This window comes from Lathamus discolor, chromosome 1, assembly GCF_037157495.1.
Source record: "Lathamus discolor isolate bLatDis1 chromosome 1, bLatDis1.hap1, whole genome shotgun sequence".
Classification (NCBI taxonomy): domain Eukaryota; kingdom Metazoa; phylum Chordata; class Aves; order Psittaciformes; family Psittacidae; genus Lathamus; species Lathamus discolor.
In genome coordinates this window covers 116638071-116663300 of record NC_088884.1, presented here as the reverse complement: position 1 = coordinate 116663300, position 25230 = coordinate 116638071, and the positions used below count along the sequence as shown (strand labels likewise).

Sequence of the window (25230 nt, the reverse complement as noted above, 5' to 3'; positions counted from 1 at the left end):
AGGAATTGGGGTTTTTCTTCGATTTCCCTTTAAATGTCAATTTAAATGTTTGTTAATCTCCGAGACAGAAAGAATATGCCCTTAACTGCTAGACAAGCTGCTGCATGTATACTTCATGCTTTTGGTAATAGCTTCTTCTATATAAAAAAAGAAAAATAAACCACTTCAAAATAATAAAGAAAAGTCAAGGTGACTTTTATCAGTGATACAGAAAACAAACAGATGCTACTGTCACTTTTGTGCTACTTCAGAAAACTTTGGTAAGGTATCAAATCCCATGTGTATGGATGTGTGTAACTAAGACTCCCCTCGCCAAAAGACCCCTTGTAATATCTTGCCTTGTTTGAATTCTGTTGTGTTTAATAACCTCCTTTCTACTAGTTGTTCTTTTTTTAATACAATACCTAATTTCATCTGTTTTGTAGTAGACTTGTAACTGTGATCTGGGACGTTATGAAGTTTCAATTAGAAGACCAAACACAGCTTGAATGTATCTCCACACACACAGCTGTGTAAGATGTTTCTGTGAGTTGGCTCTAATCAAATGAGAATTCCAAAGATCCTCAAACCTAAACCAAACTGTATTCAGCAGTTCATTCCATGTTCAAAGTACAAATGTCACCTGCCTTATTTTTATTCATGTTTGGACCTGTGTTTATTAGAAGCAATTTCCACATATCTACTGGCATCATCCGTATGCTATAGCTGAGATCTTCTTGACCTTGACATTGTTATTGACTCTTGTAAATAAAGTAGGCATTTAGTCCACTAAAAGTTTTCTCTTCTTTTGCATCTCATTGATGTACTACTTAGTAAAATAGATATTTTTTTCTTCATAGCCTACTGTCCATTCAGTAGAAGGTTAGAATTTATTATGGCATATGCACTACCAGTAAATCTAATTATAATAATGAATTTTAATGCATTAAGTGGTAAAAAGACTTTTCTATATTGGGACTGCATAAGAATATTAGTTCAGTTGCAGAGTGTGGGAGGGAAGAAATGTTTGGAGCCAAGTTAGGTTTTGTTATGCCACATACCCTTTGTATGAGGCATGAAGCATTGTATTCTTAGGGAAATATGCATGAACATGATGTCAGGGCATCTAACAAGGAACAAAGGCAAGGGACTGAGCTGCATTCAGAATGCTTTAATGTAGTTATAAGGCATGCACTTGTTTTGAAAGCACCAAAGTGCATAAGAGATTGGAAAAAATAATGTTCAACTGATTATTTCTAGGAGAATTTTGAGGAAGGGACAGGACTAAATGGACTAGAGAGAATGTTTCTGGAAAGTGTGTCACCCCTCACCAATGAAGAAAGTATAAAGTTAAATAGCAACAGAAATAGTCAGATAGTAATACCACCACACAGAGTAATTCCCTGCAGCCACATAAAAGGTTGTGTTGGGTTTTCTGCAGTTAACTCCTTAAACAGCAAAAGAAACTATTAAATAACTGTGCTAAAAGGCTTCTGTAAAAAGATGATGGCTAGCCCTGGATTACATAGAATGATAGAATCATAGAGTAGTTTGGTTTAGAAGAGACCTTTATAGGCCATCTAGACCAATCTCCAAGGAGGGACATCTTCAACTAGATCAGGTTGTTCAGAGCCCTGTCCAACCTGACCTTGAATGTTTCCAAGGATGGGGCATCCACCATCTCTCTGGGCAACCAGTTCCAGTATTTCACCACTCTCACATGAATTTTTTTTTCTTTTATCTAGTTTGAATATATTCTCATTTAGTTAAAAAAAAAATTATCCTTTGTCCTATCACAACAGGCCTTGCTAAAAAGTTTGTATCCGTCTTTCTTATCAGCCCCCTTTAAGTATTGAAAGGCTGCAATAAGGGCTTCCTGAAGTCCTCTCTTCTACAGGCTGAACAACTGCAACTCCCTCTGTCTTTCCTCGTAGGAGATGTGTTCCATCCCTCTGATCGTTTTTGCAGCCCTCTTCTGGACATGCTCCAACATGTCTATGTGCTGAGGACTCCAGAGTTGAACAGAGTACTCCAGGTGGAGTCTCTCCAGAGCACAATAAAGAGGCAGGGTCATGTCCCTTGACCTGATGGCCATACTTCTTTTGATGCAGTCCAGGATACGGTTGGCTTTCTGGGCTGCAAATACATGTTGTTGGCTCATGTCCAGGTTTTCATTCACCAGTATCCCAGAGTCCTTCCTGTGAGGGCTACTCTCAATCTCTTCATCCACTGGCCTGTGTTGATACCATGGTTTGCCCCCACCTAGGATCTTGCACTTGGCCTTGTTGAACCCGATGAGGTTCACATGGGTGCACTTCTCAAGCTTGTCCAGGCCCCTCTGGTTGGCATCCTGTCCTCACCAATGGCATGTCAGCTGCACCACTGAGCTCGGTGTTGTCTGCAAAATGTGCTCAGGGTGTGCACAATCCCACTGTCTAAATCATTGCTGAAGATACTGAGCAGTACTGGTCCCAATACTGCCCCCTAATGAACACCAAACATCGCTGATTTCCACCTGGACATGCTCAGGTGAGCATAAGTCAAATTAACTTTTATATCTATGTTTATTAATATACATATAAACTAAATGAAAACGAAGACAGTAAACAGTTGGCAAAGCTAGATCTAACAGCAAGCTTCCACAATTTACCATCTACTCAAAAAAGAATTATATTTTTTCGATTCAGAAGCTCAGATGCTGGAAAAAGTGGATCAAAGCATGAACACATCAGTCAGACTATGGTTTAGATATGGGAATCATTTAAAAATTTTTGTGGTTTTAAGTTGCCTGCTGGGTTAAGGGTTTTTTTGGTTGGTTGGTTGGTTGGTTGGTTGGTTGGTTGGTTTGTTGTTGGGGGTGGGGAGGGAGTGTTTTATTTTGTTGTTTTGGTTTTTTTTTTAATTTTTTGTCATTTGGGGGGGGGTTGTTGTGGGGTTTTTTTAATTATTATTACTATTTTTAAGGTTCAGTTGGCAAGGCGCTCTAATCTTTTTAAGGGAAAATAATAGGAAGGATAACTGTCTTCAGGAGCTGAGAAACTGAGACATTTCCTACCAGGTGATTTGAAGTTAAAATCTGAGAGCTTGTCACATAGCCTGTAAAACAAAATGAGCTGTATCCAGGAACATGTCCCTTTCCTTCTATGGTATGTGTTTCATTTATGTTTTAATTTGTTTTTGAAACAAAGTTGAATCAATAGCCTGAAAAATAGAAGTCTTCTGTTTGAAGGTGTTACAAATGAATGTATTTCTCAGCAGCAATATCATTCTCAAATAGCAGTTTGTTCAGCTCTTTGGCTTAAGAGGAGAGCGTCTGTCCAATCAATTTTTATTTTTCATATCGAGTAAGAACAATTAAGTTTTCTCCCTCTCCGTCTACCTCATCCCCATGCCCCTGCAGTAGTGTTTTGTTGTAATGTGAGCATTTATAAGTTAGGTCCAGGAGTACTCATACCATTTCGCAAAGGCCATCAAGCATTGATCCAATGACAGTGGCTGTCATGCTGACTGAGATTTTTTATCTTCTAATAACCATTCATTTTCTTCCTTGCCAGTCAGTCACCTTTTCTTGTATAAAATCATGTGACTTCTTTTTTTTATAGATATGCATTTTTCAACTATAATCCTAATTTTCATGATTGAGAGATCAAATTAGTTTAATAACTGATGTTATTTGTGTTGTCATATTATCTGTGTTGCCTACTTATGTTATTTGTGACAGATAAAATCAAAATGAACTCAGTTAAACAAGAGTTTTTTTTAATCTTGTCGTACAGCTCAAGGATTATGTCTGACTTCATGTGGGCAACTAATATATATATATATGTATATAAAATACATACATATATATGTATATGTAAAGCTCCTTACTGTATTTGAGCTGGCAGAAGAAGAAAGCACTTTCGGATGTGAAAGATTTCCAGTGACTTTTGGTCAGACCTTTAATATACTCACATAATATATGTACTGCAGTAGTAATCACATTCAAGGTGATTTGTGCAAACATCATATTAGCCCCTTAAAAATAACAAAATGGGTGGGGGGGTTTGCTGGGTTTTTTTGCTGGGATATTTCAGAGACCATCACAGGAAATAGTACGCAGAACTGTGAAAGTATTTATTTAATGTGGCAAAGCAAATGTTGCAGGTTTGCAGTTTCCAAGCATGTGAACAGGCTTGCAGTTTGCAATAATAAGAAAAGTCCAGATTTCACGTATTCATTTGTCATTGTCATTTATCTCTTTTTAGCATGAATACTGTTTTTATGGAAGCATAGGAGGGTTTGTGTTTTTTCAGAATTAAATAAGCTCTAGTGTAAATATGAGCTGAAAAGGTAGGAATAAACATGTGCTTCAGCATTAGGTTCTAACTCTAAATTATATTGGAATGTGAGTCCTTAGACATTCAATTAATCTGCATGCAGACATTTACTGCAGTGTTATATTCTGATCTAGATGTAATCACCCAATGGTCTCTGCCCTTTGCTCTATTAAATTTTTAATTTAGGGGTGATTAAGTCAGAATTCATTGTTGACATCTGCTTTGTGTAGGAGCAGGAAATAAGTGACCAGCTGAGGTCTCTTCCAAACAGAATTGTGCTGATTCTATGATTACAGAATTGTAGAATAGTTCAGAGTGGAATGGTCCTTCAAAGGTCCCCCCTGCATCAACCCCCCTGCAGTGAGCAGGGACATCTTCAACTAAATCATGTTGCTCAGAACCGCATCAAGCCTGGCCTTGAATGTCTCCAGGGATGGTTCATCCACCACTTCTCTGGGAAACCTGTGCTGGTATTTGACCACCCTTGTTGTTAAAAATTTCTCTCTCACGTGTAACCTTAATCTCCCCTCTTAGTTTAAAACTGTTACCCCTTGTCCTATTGCAATAGGCCCTGCTAAAGCATCTCGCCATATTTCTTATACGTTCATTTTACATGTAATATCAGAAAAAAGTTTTTTCCCAATATTAAATGCATTTAAATGGTGGTGGGGTTTTTTTGTCTGTGACACACTGTCTAATATATGTGACAATTTATTGCATAGAAGGATTCTAATTGTTCTTAAAATAGATGCCAAATTGACTTGCTGTATAACGCAATTAATTCCTTTTTTTGTTGCTGTTTTTAATTGGATCTTTATGTTTACCATATGTAACAGGACAGCTTTAGGCAGGACCAGGGGGCAATAAGGATGAGAGAAGGGGTGGAAGTTGCTGCCCAGCAGTTTCAGTCTGAATTTTCAGTGCAAAACCCTAAAATAGGAACACTTTTACTGAAGTAAGTACAGTTAATAAGTTATAAATGAAAGATAGCATAGGCAATAGTGCCCAAGAGACTTGGAAGACAAGTTCATGAAAGACTTAAATGAACAAAGCAGGGTGGCTTTAAAACAACTTGTACAAGCCTGAAGGCAGGGATAGGTAAATTCGAGTTCTTTTAAGTCCAGTCCCCTGAGATGATAAAGAATCAGGTCATAAAGTGATTAAGAAATGAATGTAACATAACATCTGTAGTGCCACTGAGATGACTGCAAATAGGTTAATATTTTTCCATTTCATTTTTATTACTATATTTACAAACAATTTTAGTTTTAAATTGAATAACTGTATTTCAACAGTTGAGGCATGCAGGAATTCACAATTTATAAGTAATTTCTACCTAAGCAATTTGAGCAGATTGTTGTTGATAGTAAGATAGTTGTAAGGAGGCATTCAATTAACAAAGGCAAACATTAGTTGTATTATCTATTTGAAACAATTATTCTATTGCTATCACATAAGGGCTGTAGGTAACCAGAAAAATTGTTACTGCCTTGTCTGATTGTATCTAGATTTAACATGGTGTTTATAGTTTGGCCTTATGAGATTGCAAGCCAAACTGTGGTGTGAAACTGTATTTTAGGATCTTTCACTTATATGTAGAAACAGATTGCTGAAAAGTGCATGTAAATGTTGATTCAGAGTTGAAAAATGTGCCAAGAGACTGCTAGTAAAATATTTACTGATAACTTTAAGATGGAAATATGTCTTCCTTATTGAGCTATAACTTCAGTTTGGAAGATATTTGGAGGAGGAACATATTTATATTAATATATCTGTAGACTATGGAGCCACATTTCACATTTGCTCCTGAGGCTCTTTTCTTTTGCTAATTTTGTTCATGCCTGCCATAGCTGTCCAAAAAAAAGAGAAAAAAAAAAAAAAAGGGAAAAAAAAAAGAAAAAAGGGGAAAAAATAAATATGTGTGATTGCTGTACTATCATCTTCAGTTGCACATAGCTTTAAATATTTGGAGTTTTATGAAAGTCTTGTGATATTTCAGGCCACTATAGGAACAAAGTATTTTTTCTCATTTCTTTGTTTAAGGTAAAATACATTGCAATCTGAAATCTAATATAGGAAAAAGACATGTGATAAACATTTTTTCATCAGAAGGATTGTAAAAACTGAATGTTGGCTTTCATTAAGGTTGGATAATGCTTTTAATAAGATTAATTTGTAAGCAATTCCTGGTGAAAAGTAGTTAGGGGGGTTATTTGCTTGGTTTGTTGTTTTTTTTTTTTTTGGTATTGTCTAAGCCCATCTTTTTAAAAGAAAAAAGTATTTCTCTTCTGCTTTAAAGCTTTGGTCTGTCTCTTTAATACTACTATTTTGACTACAATTTTTCATTTATTCTTATGCAGATGATTATTCTTCCAAAGTATCAAACTCTCCACCTCTCTGTAATCAGATGATCATTTCTTCAAATTATTGAAATGAGCCTGAAGGATCAGTGGTTTCTGAATATGTTGAAATGGTCTCAGCACTAAATTTTAAATGGAAATTATTTAAAATGAGAAATGGAATGAAAGCTAAAAAGCAGAATATGAATTTCAGGTGGAAAACTGGGCATAACTAACACAGTCCCATTGGATGAGCTCATGCAAAAATAAGTTATGTGACAAAAAGGAGGTTTTTCCACCAAAACAGTAGAAATCATAGAAACAAAATCAATTGTGATTGATGCATGACCAGAAATGAAGAAACCTGCAGCAAGCATCTCAGACGTTTATGGAAAAATAAGTGGTGGGAGATCAGTACCAAGGTGGAGAGTTGAGTAGGGACTCATGGTAAAATCAGCTGTTACAAGCCGCTTTCTAAATGTGTTTGAAAGAGGCAGTACTTATGTCAAGGGGGCCATGGATCAAATCATGGTAAGGAGGACATACTTGAGAGCTAGATATAGGTCTGGAGTAGTGCAAGGACTTTTGAGATGTTTCTGCTCAGATGATTGAGAGTGCACAGTAAAATCCATTGATCAGTAAGTTTCTGTAAGTTATTAAGTTTCTCACATCAAACCTGAAACTTTGGGGAAAGGACAGGAAGTTTCATGAAAGTCTGCATGTTTTAGAATATGGTGGCACTGTGACATACTAATGTCGTTATACTGAATTAAATATATTTTTTTATAACCACTTAAGAGTAGCATTGTGTTGGAAAAGTAGATCCAGAGCAGCTTTTACTGAACTCCCTATTGAATCCAGAGTGACAACGTGCTACTCTGTGCATCATTTAGTCGATACACTTAACCAGTGAAGTGCTGTATGATACAAGTGAAAGCTATCATGTCACAGCACATCTTACCATTTTAATATTTGCTCTGATTATGTAAGAAACACATTCTGCCATTACAGGAAAATGTGGTGTAGTGTTCTAGCAAGTTTTTGTGTCTCTGGGAAATCTTAACATATCAGGGGTATTATGCCATCATGTATTGATCAGGAATTATCATTCAGAACTCTTTTGAGATCAGTTGAACATTTTTTTATGCGATAATAATCAAGACTTCAGTATAGTCTGTCATTTAAGACGGCTTTTTGTTCTCAGGAGTGCTCCAAAATATTCTGAGGTATCAGTCTAATTTCTATCAGAGGAAAAGGGATATGTTCATCTTCAAAGTTCCTGTCAAAGTATTATGCATTTTGTCTAGGGAAAATATTGCCAGCACAAGTAGCCTCTTAAAAAAACATAATTAAGAGGTAGGGGTGGGCAGCATGGTTTTGGTTTCTTGTTTGTGTTTGTGTTTGGTGGTGCCTGTTTCGTGTTTGACTTTTAATTTTTTTTATTTTTTTTTTTTATTAGTGGCTTTTTAACCACTGGGACTGTGCTCTAAGAGAAAAGAGGGCATTTATTGGAAAAACATTCATTTGGTGGGTAGTGAGCTGTCTTTTATTTGTTTCTAGCATTGATTGGTTTGTTGTCAATACATATCTTTGTGGGGATTCTTCATAGAAAGTGACACAAAAAGAACAGCAATATTTGTGTAGTTATACTGCAGAGAGGGCATTCAGTACAGCTGGATTGATTTGATCGTTTCATATATTGCAGTACTCAGACTTCCAAGCTGCTCAAGGTGAACCCAGAGGACTTAAGTTGCTCTGTGCAGTTAATAACAGGTGAACTCATAACTTTAGAGTTCAGAGAGATGTAGGAAATGTATGTAATTACTAAAGTATTTTTACTGAAAGGCCTCTTTTGAACAACAAACAAATACATACTCGAATGTTTTGGTTCATTGAATAGATTACATTATAAACCCTTTTCATTTGGGCTTCCTTGCTGCTGTTGTCCCAGAATGGATACAGTCATAAATATTTAGACTGGTTGGCATTTGTGGTCATTACTTTAAAAAATTGTCAGTAACTAAGTCGTGGGAAACGGGCGAGGTGCCTGAGGATTGGCGGATGGCAAAGGTCACACCAATCTATAAGAAGGGCAAGAAGGAGGACCCGGGTAATTATAGACCGGTCAGCCTTACCTCCGTCCCTGGAAAGATGATGGAACAACTTATTCTTGACTCCATCACTAGGCATATCAAGGATGAGGGGGTCATTAAGAACAGCCAACATGGTTTTATGAGGGGGAAGTCATGTATGACCAACCTCATAGCCTTCTATGAGGAAGTGACTAGGTGGAGGGATGATGGTAGAGCGGTAGATGTAGTTTTTCTTGATTTCAGTAAGGCATTTGATACTGTCTCCCACAGCATCCTCATAGATAAGCTAAAGAAGTGTGGGCTTGACGATCAAGTAGTGAGGTGGATCGAGAACTGGTTGAAAGGAAGAAGGCAGAGAGTTGTGGTCAATGGCGCAGAATCTAGCTGGAGGTCTGTGACTAGTGGAGTCCCTCAGGGGTCGGTGCTGGGACCGGTGCTGTTTAATATTTTCATCAATGACCTGGATGAGGGAACTGAGTGCACCCTCAGCAAGTTCGCTGATGACACAAAACTGGGAGGAGTGGCTGACACACCAGAGGACTGTGCTGCCATTCAGCGAGACCTGGACAGGCTGGAGAGTTGGGCGGGGAGAAACTTGATGAAATTTAACAAGGGCAAGTGTAGAGTCTTGCATCTGGGGAAGAACAACCCCATGTACCAGTACAGGTTGGGGGTTGACCTGCTGGAAAGTAGTGAAGGGGAAAGGGACCTGGGGGTCCTGGTGGATAGGAGGATGACCATGAGCCAGCAATGTGCTCTTGCGGCCAAGAAGGCAAATGGCATCTTAGGGTGCATTAGAAAGGGAGTGGTTAGTAGGTCAAGAGAGGTTCTCCTCCCCCTCTACTCAGCCTTGGTGAGGCCGCATCTGGAATATTGCGTCCAGTTCTGGGCCCCTCTGTTCAAGAAGGACAGGGAATTGCTTGAAGGAGTCCAGCGCAGAGCCACAAAGATGATTAAGGGAGTGGAACATCTCCCTTATGAGGAGAGGCTGAGGGAGCTGGGTCTCTTTAGCTTGGAGAAGAGGAGACTGAGGGGTGACCTCATCAGTGTTTACAAATATGTAAAGGGTAGGTGTCAGGATGATGGAGCTAGGCTTTTTTCAGTGATATCCAGTGACAGGACAAGGGGCAATGGGTGTAAACTGGAACATAGGAAGTTCCACGTTAACATCAGGAAGAACTTCTTTACTGTAAGAGTGACAGAGCACTGGAACAGGTTGCCCAGGGGGGTTGTGGAGTCTCCTACACTGGAGATATTCAAGGCCCGCCTGGACAAGTTCCTGTGTGATGTACTGTAGGTTACCCTGCTCTTGCAGGGGGGTTGGACTAGATGATCTTTTTAGGTCCCTTCCAACCCTTGGGATTCTGTGATTCTTCTTTACTGAACTGGTTTTGGTCATTGTGAGGATGTAAGAAGTAAAATAGCCATGGGAGCTAAATGCCAGATTCCCTTGTGGAGTTCATTGGAGCTTCCAGTGAATACTTAACTGTGACATCTGATAGAAACTGTCATACTTTCACCTTGAAAAGATTAAAAATTGATAGCATTTTCTAAAATAACTGAATTGTGTAATGTTCTGGTTGCATTTCTGAAAGCTAAGTAAAAAGAAATAAATGACTGCAAAGGAATGTAAACAAAACAACAGTGTATCTGCTTGTCTGGTGCCTAAAATGCACATTCACTTGAGAGATGTCTTGGGTAGTCAAGCATTCCTGTATTAACAATGAGGAATGCTGAGGGTATATTATCTGGATGCAGAAAAGATAAAATAGAAGCCTCTAATTTTTTCCTTCTGAGAAAATGAGACTGTAGCACTGAATTGTATGGCACAGGAATGTATAGAAAGAAATAGTCTTTGCCCTGCTTTTAAAGGGAATATACCTCCTAAGGAATCTAGCCTAAGCATGAGTTTACTAGCTGTTTAGTGCTTAGCTCAGCATCTGATGCTGTGGTAAATAAATACTAAATGAATATGGCTGCAGAAAGCACTTCAGCTAACTTTTTCTTTTTTAATTTTTTTTTTTTTTTTTTTTGCATTCCAATGAAAGTGCTTTACATCTACAGGCAGAAGATGCTGACTGGTTTAGCACTTCAGTCCTAGAGGATGAGCTGTGGCCCTCCCAGGCCAGCAAGCACTTCGGACTGAATTCCCAATACTTGTGTGGGTTGCCACAGGATGTAAGAAGTAGGCAAAAATTAAGATGTATTTTCTCATCATACTGAGTTCATGTGTAAAGTAGTCTTAAAAACTGTATTTCCCTCATTGGTCTACTGAATAGAGCCGGTGTTATAAATCAGGCATCCTGACAGTTTCACATTCAGAGGCTTCTGGATCTTGATGGATTCCTTCTTGACAGCTGAGCGCTGACTTTTCAGGTACTGATGGGTGTTTTCTCCTCATGTGGGTATTCAGAGGTGAAATTTAGGGACTGCCCATTTTTAAACCTTCCCTCCAGAAGGTCTCTGATCACAGACAGCAACTTTTTTTTCCGCTTCCTTATGCTGGCACATCAGTTGGCTGCTGCTGAAGTGTAACTTACTGAGCTATTAGACTTGGTATTGTTTAGAAGCATAACCTGTGTAGAAATACCAGAAATATACTTTTCTTAATTTATTTCATGTTAAATGAATTAGCAGAGAGAGATTTATTTACATATGTTAAATCAAAAAGTTCTTTGGAACTGATAGAGATAATTTGGAAAGATAGAAAATACAGTCATTGTGAAAACTTTTCCCCTGCTTCTCATCTGTGACAGCATGGACTTTGTTGGGATTTTAGCATCAAAAACTTAAGTGGTTTTGACCTGATACAGGCAGAGTGATCAACCAAAAAGAAAATGTTTGCACAATGATCCTGAAATGTTCAGTCTGCACTGTGCATTCATGTAATAAAGGTTTAGAAGATGCCATCGTTAGCATGTTTTATGTACCCTCTAAAAGAACTTCAAAACATTTTAAGTGGAAATGAGTTACATACTTTTAAAATGTATGGAGATGTTTAACATTCATTGGTGTCCTGTGGTGAACCTAGTGTGTGCAACAGTATTTAAAGGTGAATCCAAATTCAAATTTTGCTGTGCACTAGGAGCAGTATTTTGAGAGAAGCTATTCTGTATGTGATCTCTTTGTTAAAAATATGCAGCAGAAAGGTAGGGGAGGGTAAGCCACTTAAAAGCTTCAGATAAGCATGCTAACTTTTATAAATCATTAACTTAGTAACTACAAGATAACGCATCATCTACAATGCCCCTCTGCATTATTAATATTAATATTTTATCCTTATGTAACACTCTGCACTTCAGGAATCACAGCACACTTGGAAAACTTAACATAGTGTTTACCACTGAAACTATCATGGAAACCTAAACACCTTCAGGATAAAGTGTTATACCACCTAGAAAAGATGGGAGGTGGGGGGAGAAACATGTTCGATTGAAACTGTGGAATTACTTGATGTTCCAGCAGAGCTTGGATTTTCCACAGAGAATGTCTGAAATTTGGCTGAAAGATAAAGGCATATATCCTCTCCCCCCTGGAAGGCTATTTACTCTGGAAATCATGAGTAATTAATGCAGTCAAATTCATTGGCACCTTGTTTTTCAAAGGATCATTATATACAAATACATTACTTAATTGATGTATTAGTGATAATAGTAACTGTCAATGAATAACTGAATTCCCAGTACTATGGTTGATGGATTTGTGTAAGCTGAGGCTGTTTAAATGTTTTAAATGTGTTCTTTTTGATTCTATGGAGCGGTGTGTGAATGTAAGTGCTACACATCCAGCTAGCCATTGTCAGACTAATTGACTTGTGCTTTTTGTTTTTATGTCTGACTTCACAAATCATTTCAATGTCTTTAAATGATGAGCTGAAAACCTACTTTTAGGAGGTACTTTAATAAAAGATACCACTGTGTACCTCATTTTTTTCTAGAAAGCTGCCTTTAAACAAAGCAGAATAGCATAAAGTTGGCAGAATGGGGAGGCTGTAGGATTGTCCTTGTGCAATACACGGTCTTCAGTACTTCTAGATTTGCTGTATATGATTATATGTGTTCCTGGTATCTCAAATAACTGTTTTGTTTCCAAAAGACTTGAGAGCACTGAAAGTAGGTGGTAAAGCCTTAGTAGTCAGTGAAGAGCTGGTTTAATTGCCAAATGTATGGTTAGATTTGGTACACAAACCAACTTGTCCTTTGGGTACTTTGAAAAATTATCTGGAGATAAGGGTGGGCTTTGGCAGTACTGAAATAACTGCACAAATAAGTGTGGGATTAGTGAACACTGCGCTTGCAGGGCCTTGCTAAAAAAGGGCCTTGAGTACATTGCTTCCTTGCACTGTGTTCCTGGTAAATAGGAGAGCTTACTGCCTTTTCCTGGCAATGTATGCAACCTTGGAAACAAGGGACGTAGCTAGTGGGTTTTTTGCGGCCTCAACAAAAGTCAACCCCAGCTTGACCCCTTGGCTACTTGTTGCAGTGACTGTGACCTCTTACTATAGTTGCAGGGAGGAGTTAGTCTCAAAGTGACAAGCTTGGGGTGTAGTGAAACAAATGGCTTCTGCAGAGCTACCCAGCATTGCAAGCTGTAGTCTCAGTGGCACAGCCATGGCATCTGAAGTGATGAATAATCCTAATAATGCTGATTTTCCTTAAATAAAGTTGTATGGGAGCAGTGGTGTAAAGATGGTTTCTTTATGGGGTTTTCTAGATATGTGTGTATATGCTTCACTATTCCTAAGTAAAGAAAAACAGAATTTCACAAGATCTGCAAGAGGAAAGGATCTCAAAAACAAATGCATAGTATGTTCTGAATGCCTGATAAATCAATTCCCAACCTTGAATTCAAAAAGATGGTGGAAGTCAAAATTACTTCAGAGGAAGCCAAGCTCCACTTAAGTCTCATAAGTTTCAGGTGTTTGATTATGTTTTGTTTTGATTTGTTTAGTTTTTGTTTTTTTTTTTTTTTTTAAGGCAGTCAGTGCAGTCTATATAGTACTGTAATTAGTCATCCTTGACCACCCAGTCCAAATTACCAGTATGTCCTTTTACATGGGGAACGAAGATGCAGCCTTGGACACAAAAAGTGAAGTGCTGATTCATGGTATAGATTCGGAATGAGATAACATACTTTGTTTTAACATTGCTTTTCAAATTTTATACAGTAGACTTTGCTGGTTATTCTCTTTATCTCTTTCTGTGACTTCTTTTTCTGGGTTTGGGGTGATTTGGGTAGGGAGAGGATAATGGGTATAGGGGATCACATTGGAAAGAGGCTTACATACAGATCCCAACCGGTATGTCTTGCTTGGCAATTGATTCACATTTTCTTTACATGCACAGTTGGTATTTCAGAGATGTGTGGTAATTGCTGGCGTAATACACAAAAGATGCGGCGCAGTATTGCAAGAGCATACTGTGTATGCTGATCATGGTTTTAATAAAGCTGCTTCCTATCACTTGTCATCAAACTGACCCAGTGAGGGCTTGTTAAAGAATTTTGGAGAGAAGATGAGGAGGAAGCAGCAGGAACTAAACTTCATTGCACTGGCTCTCTTTCCTACCTGTTTGAAGTGTACTTTGCCTTCAAACAGTGATAGTATCAGTTAAGACACTTGATGTATTTGAGCCTTCTTATTTTCATAAAGGAGTTTGTTTTAATATATGCTCTGTACATTGTGCTTTCCATCAAATCTAATTTCTGACAAGTGTGAGCATGCCTGTCTTATGCTGATACTTTTTTTCCCAGTCTTCTCTCTTTCTCTCTGTCTTCTCCCTTTTTGGTTCATTGTGTCCACTGATGGGTGGATTACTCATAGAATGTTCTGCACTGTAATTTAGGTTTATCTGAAAATAGGAACTGCAGTTCTTCAGTAATAACAACCTCCTCTATCTGAAGTCTCTATTTCGTTTCACTGCCTTCACTTTCTCATGTCTTGTCATTTTTTTCATTTGCTGCTGCTGTTAATCTGACATCCTTTGCTCCAAAAAAAAAAAAAAAAATGTGTTTTATTTACAGGGCACAGCATTTGGAAGTGCTCCTGTACCTTCTCGCAGGCAATTATGTGAGTCTCTTAAATTCCGCTCTGTGTTGTAAAGATGACTATGTGTTCATGTGCTGTAGCATGGCATGCCGATACAGAGTTTATGCCCTGAGGTCAATATTCAACCGCTGGTGTTGTATATTGCCTGAAACGTGTTCGTAGCTAACAGCTTCTATTGACCCCTCCTTTATTTCTTTGTTGTGTTTTGTTCAACGCATCATAAATTGGGACTGCGCTGTGCACTATAGAGTTGCAAGAAGGGAAGAAAATACTGTAATGACTCAAAGTCTGGAGGGGAATAACTATAATATCCTCAGATCACGTGTTCAACATAGTAACAAATGAGTGGCATTGTTAAAACTAAAGAATTTTTCTGTCACATTCTTCAAATTAATTTCTCCATTGTGCAAACAAAAAAGAATCTGGATCTCAAACAATTAAAAAATGGAAAATCAAACAATATGGTGTAAAGCAGATTATACCAAAACCATCTGTATTTCTCACAAGACTTTCCTTCTAACTAATTGTAAGAACAAATCCATCCTCTGAGTTGGAGAGGAAAGGGAACATTCGTTCAATTTTTTTCCTTAAATCCATTGGAAATATTGACGATAGATATATCTTTTAAATTAAAATAAAATTTCCCATTTTCCACCCAGAACCCCAAGAAATCACAAATAAAGGCTTACATTCTAATTCAAGATGATCTCTCTGCTACTATAACAGTGTGCGTATGTAAGTATATCCATTGAATACATAGATTCTTAGAATACTATCAGACTTTTGAGATGACTTACGTTTCATGAGTCTGATTCTCTCTCTCCTCCTACCTTGAGTTAAATGTCCATCCTAAAGACATTGGTGTCTTCCATATGCACATAATAAGCTACAGCCGTACACTGCATTATTATAATTACTATGCACTGCATCACACTGCTGAATGTCAAATAGATTCATCGTAATATAACATTACAGGCTTATTCAGTGCAGTTTTGAACAGTGCTTCATTTGTTGGCAGTCTTGAAACATGTTGCTTGCGTAAATTCACCAGTGCTGCTCTTGTGTATTCATAGGAAAAGATATAGCGTTTGTCTATGAGCGTGGGTCTTGCAAAAGCAACAAAAAATACGATCTGTATATGACTCGCCTTTCTTTTGTGCAATTATCTAAAATGTTCCTATTCTACTGGGTATATCTAAGGGGAGAAAAAATATCACTGTTCATGAAACATGATTGTGCTCCTATTACAGTTATTTAAGATATGGTGGAAAGAATTAATATTGCCATTGAAGCCTTCAGAAGAATAATGCTGGAATTATTTTTATTCAATGTGTATGACAGCAGTCTGCTAAGATGAAAATTCAAATTGCTGCCTGCTTACTTTCGTTTATATTAATCTTGCTGCTGATAAATACATGATTCTACATGATTAACATCAGTGAAGACTTTGGAAGCACACAGACATGATAACATGCTTTAAAATGCTTTGTTATAAATAATTAGAAGTGTGCATGGTGCCACTGTTGACAGCTTCCTTCCTAGTCTGGAGCCCTCATTTGAGATGAGTGATGAATTGTCAAATGATGAAGTGTCAAATAATGAAGTGTTTGGGATTTGAACATAAGGGAAGGTGTGAGAAGGCCAGAGTAAGTTTTATGTGGCAAAGGAAGGATATAATTTGTGTACCTAAATGAAGATGTGGAACTGTGAAATAAATAGAAGACTGAATAATGGTTGGGTTGAATATGTGGATGAATAGGTTGGAAGGAGTGGTCAGAATCTCCATGATCAGCTGATGAAATAATGGTAAAACTAACATCACTGAAATGGCAAGATGAGAGAAGTAGGTTTAAAACTGCATATATAGAATGTGTCAGTGGCTTACCTGTGAAGCAAATAGAAGCAAAAGAAACATATAAATAAGGGAATCCATAGCATCAGGGCAGGTGAAATTATTTCAGCCAGCTCTCTTCTGCTTTTATGTGTACTAGGAGGTAAGGACTGTATGGAACTATGAATATGTTGTGGTAAAGTTCTAATAGAAACGTAAAATTGGAGCTTGAACATCCTACACTTGTCTTCTATTCATTGGTGGTAACTTTTCTGGACCCTACAAAGCATTGAGCATTATTAGTGTTCATGTACAAAAATGGCAAATGAGGGTGTCTGGGAACCCAGAGCAGGAATGCTACTGAAAGAATGCTGTATAGTATCACACAGAAACTGAAGGATAGGCTGTGTTTTCTTCTAATTGATGTTACCCATGACCCTGCAATAACTCTACTGCAGTAGAACAGTCAAGATTAATTTGATCTGAGTTCACACAAGATGGTCTAAACTACTAGGAACTTGCAGCTGCTTCACCTCCAGTGTGAACAGGGTAGGTTCAGTGGTGGTGGTATAAGTCACTTGGAAGTCCCACACCTCCGGGCCTCCAAGGATGTCATTGACATTGAGTGGCGTCTGTGCCTGTGCTGTGTTATGACATTTCCTCTTGTAGCCCAGGGTTCAGAGAAGCTGCAGGTGAAATGTGGCAAAGTAATGAGTGGTTGAGACTAAGATGCTGTTTATATAACATTTTGAAATAACAAGCTTCTACTGATGGAGCATTTTAACAATCTGGTTATAAACTATGAGGCACTTATTACAAGCATAACTAATAAATTCCAATATGGAGTTAAGACTCCTTTCCACAAGATGAAAACTTGGCCTTTGAAATAGAATAAGTTGCAACTTCATTTCTGTTTTACAATGAAGGCACTAACAGAAGTGGAAATAAAGGAATGTATAATCCAAACGAAACATAAATGTGAGATCATCTGTAGTTAGCAGCACAGATGCAAAGGCAGAGGATAAACTTGATGGGGACACCAAAGAGAATAGAAATGTTGTCAGAAGTCCATAATGACAGGTATATGACCCAGCCTTGGTCATTAGAGTACTGCTGTCCTAAGAACAAAATACAGATTTGCAAAGTACAGTTACGACTAAATAAAATACTGTATCAAAATATAAAGCACAGCTACAGAGTTTTGGGCTGAATTTCAATGTAATTGCCCTGGGGAGAGAAGAGCTGTCATGTTTTCTCCTATCACTTGTCCATTACATGGAGGAGAAGCGCTAATACACCAGTGAAACTGGTATACTGTACAATTTGAGATGCTGAAATATTTCATTTGCATAATACATGAATAAACTCTACAATTGTGAAAATATGCATGTTCACTGCAAGCTTTCCTTTGAACTGCACTTTTGTCCTGCAAAGACCACATAATTAGAGTCAGGATTTTAAGTTTATATCCTAGGTTAAAACACTGGATTAAGCTAGTGGAACTTGCACCAGATGACAAATCTTTAACAATTTTATGTCTATGGTACTTTTTACCAGTACTTTACTGCAAACATTTTCCTTGTTTAAGCTAAAATGTCCTCAAAACATAAGTAATTGCTGATTGAAGGTGACAGTGGGCAGTACTTTTTAAGAAAATGTGTTATCATTTGCATATAATTCGGGGAATTAAAATTGCTTACCAGTTTTGATTAGTGCTACCTAGAAGAAGAGATCAATTAGAAGAAATATTACAGAAAGAGTCTTTCTATAATAGGTGTTCCTGAAACACAGTAGAATCTCAACAAAAATCAATATAGTTATGTAGTACCTGACCATCAATTTTACAGGCAGAACAAATTGGATCAGACACTTGAAATAACTATATTTATATCCAAAGAATTTCATACCAAGTAATGATAAGAAAAGTGCCAAAATCTAAAGAAGTTAAACTAACCTTTAGGCAGGGATTGCATGCAATGGAGAATTTAATAACATGTTAAAACAAAGTTAAAGTAAGTTAAATACTTAGTTTGTTCATAAATGGCTCTTTAATGTTATAATCGCACAAGCAAATTTGAATTACTTGGGGCAAATATAAATACTTCAGAGTTTTAAATTTAGCTGTAGTGTTTGCTTGGGTTTTTGTTTGGTTTTGGTTTTCTAAGGCATGAATTACAGCAGAAAATATGTACAGTAGAAATTACAAGAGTCAAATTCCTAGCTTAGATAGTTGAAGTGATAAAACAGTCTTTTAAAAGTATTTGCCCACTGTCAAGCATTTCCAAGCAGTGGGTGGCTTCTTTTGTCAACCAGAGGGAGAAAATACTGTGAAGTTAACTGTTTTCTTGAATCATGGTGCATTGTGGAGGAAGAAATGTTTTCATGGAAGGTATTTTCTAATATAGAGGAAAAACTGTGGTTGTATCGGTGTTGTGGTTTAAGCCCAGCCGGCAACCCAGAACCACGCAGCTGCACGCTCACTCCCCTTGGAGGGATGGGGAGGAAAATTGGAAGAATGTAACTCCCATGGGTTGAGATAAGAACAGTCCAGTAACTAAGGTATAACACAAACCACTGCTGCTACCACCAATAATAGTAACGATAAGGGAAGTAACAAGGGAAAAGAATAAAACTGCTCACCACCTGCGGACCGATACCCAGCCTGACCCAAGCAGTGATCTAGCCTTTCTGAATAATGGCCCCCAGTTTATATAGTGGGCATGACGTGCTGTGGTATGGAGCACCTCTTTGGCTAGTTTGGGTCAGGTGTCCTGTCTCTGCTTCCTCCCGGCTTCCTCTCCTCCCTGGCAGAGCATGAGACTCACAAAGTCCTTGGTTGGAGTAAACATTACTTAGCAGCAACTAAAAACATTGGCGTTATCAGCTCTATTCCCAGGCTGAAAGTCAAACCCACAGCCCTGCACCAGCTACTAAGAAGGAGAAAAATGACTGCTACTGCTGAACCCAGGATAATTGGTAAATGTGGAAGCTGCAAATGAAAATATTTAAAATTTCTACTTGCAGAATTTTGAAGAAATTTAGAAATTAGTAGCCTGGCAGTCATTTTATTGTAGATTTGATTAAAATATATGGAGTCAAGAGATGTAAACAGTAGTTTGGTTAAAGTAATGCCTAAATAAAAGCTTATTAAACATGCATACACATTTGTGAAGTCCAACCATAGTATTTTCAGAAAAGGTTTTTCTATCAGAATTCATTTTTATATATGATAAAAATTGTGAGCATAGAAAATAATAGGTGTATTTTGAGTTTTATAAGGAAGCTTTATCCCCAGAGAAGGGTGAACAGCCCTATCCCACCCACAGGCCAGATACGAGTTCTCTAGACTTGCATCTCCAGACATCTGACTGAGAAAATGACAAAGTCTTGATCTCACACAGGGTCACCAATCTCAGTGATGGGTTTCAAAGTCTATAGTAAAACTAGTATCAGGTTTTTGATTGGTTTCGGCTTGAAATTATGAAAATGCTAGTTCATTTTTCAGAATAATGGTAAAAATATTTGTGTGCTAAAATTTACAATGACAACATTATTCAGGTTACTCAACCTAACTAGACTGGCAGCTTTAGGACAACTTGAGGGGTTTAACCAGGCATGTGCAGCAGGATGTCAGGTGATTGAATACAGCAGTGTAAATAATTGGGTGATGAAAAGGTAAAGAATTAAACTTTGAAAATGAAAATATTTTGTGTGCCTGTCAGAATAGACAGGTTTAGTCAGCTCTAGAAATAGTACTATCTTGTGTAGGAGAGTCACAACAATAGCTTTGCTTCATTCCTCAGGGGTGGTAAAAAAGCTCCACCTGAACATAAGGAAGAATGTGTTTACTGAGAGGGTGGTTCAGCATTGGAACAGGTTGCCTAGGGAGGTTGTGGAGTCTCTTTCCCTGGCGATATTCAAGATCTGTCTGAGTGCAGTCCTGAGCAATGTGTTCTAGGTGACTGTGCTTGAGCAGGAAGTTGGACTAAATGACTTCTGTTGGTCCCTTCCAACCTCAACCATTCTGTAACTTGTTCTCTAGATGCTTCAACATCTTTGATGTCCTTCTATATAGTAGTATATACATGAGTAGTAAAACAGAAGTTGATCCAGAGAGTGAAGTGGTTGATACTAATACAAAGGAGGAAAAGTTGATTTATCTGTCATTTCAGAATTTTAAATTTAGTTGTACAGCAATGAGTCTGAATAACTCAGTCTCCTAACTCAGTAGGACTCTGCACAGGTAAGGTTTTTTGTGAGTTCAGGAACCTTACTAACTGCAAGCTAATCTTGGATAGATTTTCTTTTCAAGATTTTGATTACAGTTTTGTTGGACATAAATGATGATTTTTTAAGTTATTAATTTTCTTACTGGGGATGTTTAAATGTTCACAGGGTATGCAGAGACCTGCATTTAGAATGGCCTTGGTGAGGAAAAATGCAGAACTCTTAATTACTGTAAAATAAGCATGTTCTTAATCCTAAATTTAGGTTTATGCCAGTGTGATGTCCATAGATTCAATTACTGTCTGGCTGAAGCTTACAAATGTATCTGACTAACTGTAAAAGATTAACAATCAGGTTTTAATGAAGTAATTCACTCTATTACTAATTAAGCATTAGTAATAGAAATAAATTATGTAAATAGTAATAATCCTTAGTATCTATTGTTTTACATTTTTGTCTCATAATTGTTCATTGTAATATTTCTAAAAACGGCCTCATTTGACAGTCACCTCCAAAATTTAATTTAAAAATGTATTAAAAAATTAGCCATTTAACCGAGTAATCTTTTGATCAATTTTTTAAACTCAGTAATATGTTCTTAGTAATTTAGGTTTATTCTGTTGTAATTACAAGTTATAGTCCTGTTAACTCCAGTGAATGTAAGATCGTATTCTGGTTTTGTAAAATAAGAAAATATATATTCTGACAATAGTCTTATTAATATATTTTTATTTTTAAGTCTTTCATTTGTAGGGAAAGAATTCTAATTCTCTTAACAGCAGCTCCTGCTTTCAGTCCTGTTTCTATGGAAACAAACATTAGCGCAGTGAAAGTTTTAAAAAAGTGATTATTTTAAAACATTGGGGACTGGAGAATTCATTTAAGCAAATTTGGAACCCACTCAAGAAAGCATGGAGCTTATATATGGAATAGAAATAATAAAGTTTTTATGTTATAGCTTGATATGTGGGTTTTGTCTTTGTTCCTTAATTCTGTGATTTGAAAGGATTTCTTCTTAAAAAAATAAAACCATATTTTTATTGCATTTAGATTGTGCTAGTACAGAGCTCCCTAAGAGGGCTATTATACTGAGGAATGTATTTCTGTACCTAAGAGCACTAAGGAATTCAGAAAAATTAATTTTTGTTTTCATCAGCTTGTGCTTGATGAGGGAGAATAGTATATATTAGACTGGTGTGTACAGTGGTACATGAAAAATCTTCACGTTTGGCTTGCGTACTACACCTGAATATGGAAGAGATAAAACAGATACATCGTTGCATCTTGGTTATCTTAGCTTTGAGCACAGAAAAACCACCGTGGTCCTAATTTTATCAAAAATCAGATACTGTTTCTTGTTTAAATAAATAGTCTGTCTGGGCGAGATTCACCAAATTCAGAAATAATCAGTTTTTCCTGTCCTGCTTAGCATTCACAGACCTGAGGAATTGCTTGTTCTGTTTGTTGATTCCGCTTTCACTGCCATTAAAGTGTGTAAAAGTGTGATACATTCTTTTACACTTCTTTTGAAAGTTATAAGTTTAAAACTAAGGGATTTTGGTGGAATTAGGCTCTTGCTACATCAACTTTAAAGCACTGGACAATTTTAAGAAGAAAGCATTCTTCTCTGGGCTTCTTGAGCTACTTCAAGTAGCTGTAGTTGTATGGTTTTTGGAAGTTCTGTCTTCAAAATGTCTGTGAAATATAATTCATTGTTATAAAAGTGGTTTAAAGTAATTTCTATATTAATCCCTTGGTTGGCTTAAGGTTTTTCAAATGAGATTGAGTTTTCAAAGTAGCTTTTCAAAGAAAAACAATACCTTTTTGTTTGGTTTTGGTTTTTAACCTAACAAAAAAATTAACACAGTAAATAATTCTTCAATTAAAGTGATATTTAATTTTAAGTCTAACAAAATATTTCTGATTCATCTGATCTTTTTCATTTATGCATCAAACTGAAAAGTTCCTTACATACCTAACTCTGATTTTGAATAATGAAATTGAATCTCTGGTAGATCTCCATCAGGAGTAAACTCAGTGATTCATTTATTCTGAATAAATTACCAATCAAAGTAATCCTATTTCCTATTAGTGAATTATCTAAAATCCGACAGTGGTTTTTTTTGGTTTTTTTTTTTTTTTAATAACTCTCTTGAAATTGCAACAAATTGTCAGTATAGGTATATGATAGCTTCTGCTTTGTCAGTGGAGTAATATCCTGGATTCAGTACTTTCTCTTTTGACCACTGTAATATTGCTGCTGTTCCTGAACTTTTCCACACAAAAAGCCCTTCTTTTTCTCCAGATGACCATCTACTGTGCTATAGTAACAGCGATACATACTTTCAAATTGCCTATTGTTAAATTTTACTGTGTTCTATTATTGTAAATATCCTGTTGATCACATCATTATAAGATCTTTATATAAGAGAGGCATCAGGAAAAGGAAGAAAAATGATTTGCAGAAAATTGATGCTTTAGCTCTTCAATGAGTACAGTAGGAAAGTAGAGTATCTTATAATTCAAGATAAAGCTTCCAGTGAAAGAAACTGCACTAGGGAAGCGATGCATTAGAATGAACATGAGCAATGAATGTCATCTGCTGAGAAAGCGTCATCTGCTGAGAAAGCATAAAACCTGCAGCTAAAAGGCTCTTTCACAGGATCTTTGAGTTTCAGAGACTTCAAGGCTTCAGGTACAGGTCTTCTCATTGCTACTGGCAAAGACTGAAGTGAAGTAGTCTCAGGCAGAATTTCACAGAATCACAGAATCCCAAGGGTTGGAAGGGACCTAAAAAGATCATCTAGTCCAACCCCCCTGCAAGAGCAGGGTAGCCTACAGTACATCACACAGGAACTTGTCCAGGCAGGCCTTGAATATCTCCAGTGTAGGAGACTCCACAACCCCCCTGGGCAACCTGTTCCAGTGCTCTGTCACTCTTACAGTAAAGAAGTTCTTCCTGATGTTAACGTGGAACTTCCTATGCTCCAGTTTACACCCATTGCCCCTTGTCCTATCACTGGATATCACTGAAAAAAGCCTAGCTCCATCATCCTGACACCTACCCTTTACATATTTGTAAACATTGATGAGGTCACCCCTCAGTCTCCTCTTCTCCAAGCTAAAGAGACCCAGCTCCCTCAGCCTCTCCTCATAAGGGAGATGTTCCACTCCCTTAATCATCTTTGTGGCTCTGCGCTGGACTCCTTCAAGCAATTCCCTGTCCTTCTTGAACAGAGGGGCCCAGAACTGGACGCAATATTCCAGATGCGGCCTCACCAAGGCTGAGTAGAGGGGGAGGAGAACCTCTCTTGACCTACTAACCACTCCCTTTCTAATGCACCCTAAGATGCCATTTGCCTTCTTGGCCACAAGAGCACATTGCTGGCTCATGGTCATCCTCCTATCCACCAGGACCCCCAGGTCCCTTTCCCCTTCGCTACTTTCCAGCAGGTCAACCCCCAACCTGTACTGGTACATGGGGTTGTTCTTCCCCAGATGCAAGACTCTACACTTGCCCTTGTTAAATTTCATCAAGTTTCTCCCCGCCCAACTCTCCAGCCTGTCCAGGTCTCGCTGAATGGCAGCACAGTCCTCTGGTGTGTCAGCCACTCCTCCCAGTTTTGTGTCATCAGCAAACTTGCTGAGGGTGCACTCAGTTCCCTCATCCAGGTCATTGATGAAAATATTAAACAGCACCGGTCCCAGCACCGACCCCTGAGGAACTCCACTAGTCACAGACCTCCAGCTAGATTCTGCGCCATTGACCACAACTCTCTGCCTTCTTCCTTTCAACCAGTTCTCGATCCACCTCACTACTTGATCGTCAAGCCCACACTTCCTTAGCTTATCTATGAGGATGCTGTGGGAGACAGTATCAAATGCCTTACTGAAATCAAGAAAAACTACATCTACCGCTCTACCATCATCCCTCCACCTAGTCACTTCCTCATAGAAGGCTATAAGGTTGGTCATACATGACTTCCCCCTCATAAAACCATGTTGGCTGTTCTTAATGACCCCCTCATCCTTGATATGCCTAGTGATGGAGTCAAGAATAAGTTGTTCCATCATCTTTCCAGGGATGGAGGTAAGGCTGACCGGTCTATAATTACCCGGGTCCTCCTTCTTGCCCTTCTTATAGATTGGTGTGACCTTTGCCATCTGCCAATCCTCAGGCACCTCGCCCGTTTCCCATGACTTACCAAAGATGATGGAAAGTGGCCTAGCAATGACCTCCGCCAGCTCCCTCAGCACCCGTGGGTGCATTCCATCCGGACCCATCGATTTACAGATGTCCAGTTTGCATAGCTGACTATGAATGAATTTGACTATGACTAGAATTTGAACTAAAGAAAATACTTACCCATGTTCTTCTGATTTAGAGTATGTGCAG

At 37.9% G+C, this 25230-nt stretch overlaps 1 protein-coding gene across 5 annotated transcripts in view; it reads left to right on the top strand.

The window, feature by feature from the left end:
- Positions 1–25230, top strand: part of CCSER1 (coiled-coil serine rich protein 1) — a 735753-nt gene that overhangs the window by 572317 nt on the left and 138206 nt on the right. Inside the window, exons 11-12 of one of the 5 annotated variants that reach the window (XM_065691975.1) lie at positions 14752–14797; positions 15436–15518. The exons of the other annotated variants lie outside the window; for them this stretch is intronic. Of the exons in view, the coding sequence (XP_065548047.1) occupies positions 14752–14797; positions 15436–15437 (48 nt within the window). The 3' untranslated portion in view covers positions 15438–15518. Of the gene's footprint in view, positions 1–14751; positions 14798–15435; positions 15519–25230 lie in introns of those variants that run through there. 5 annotated transcript variants of the gene reach the window in all.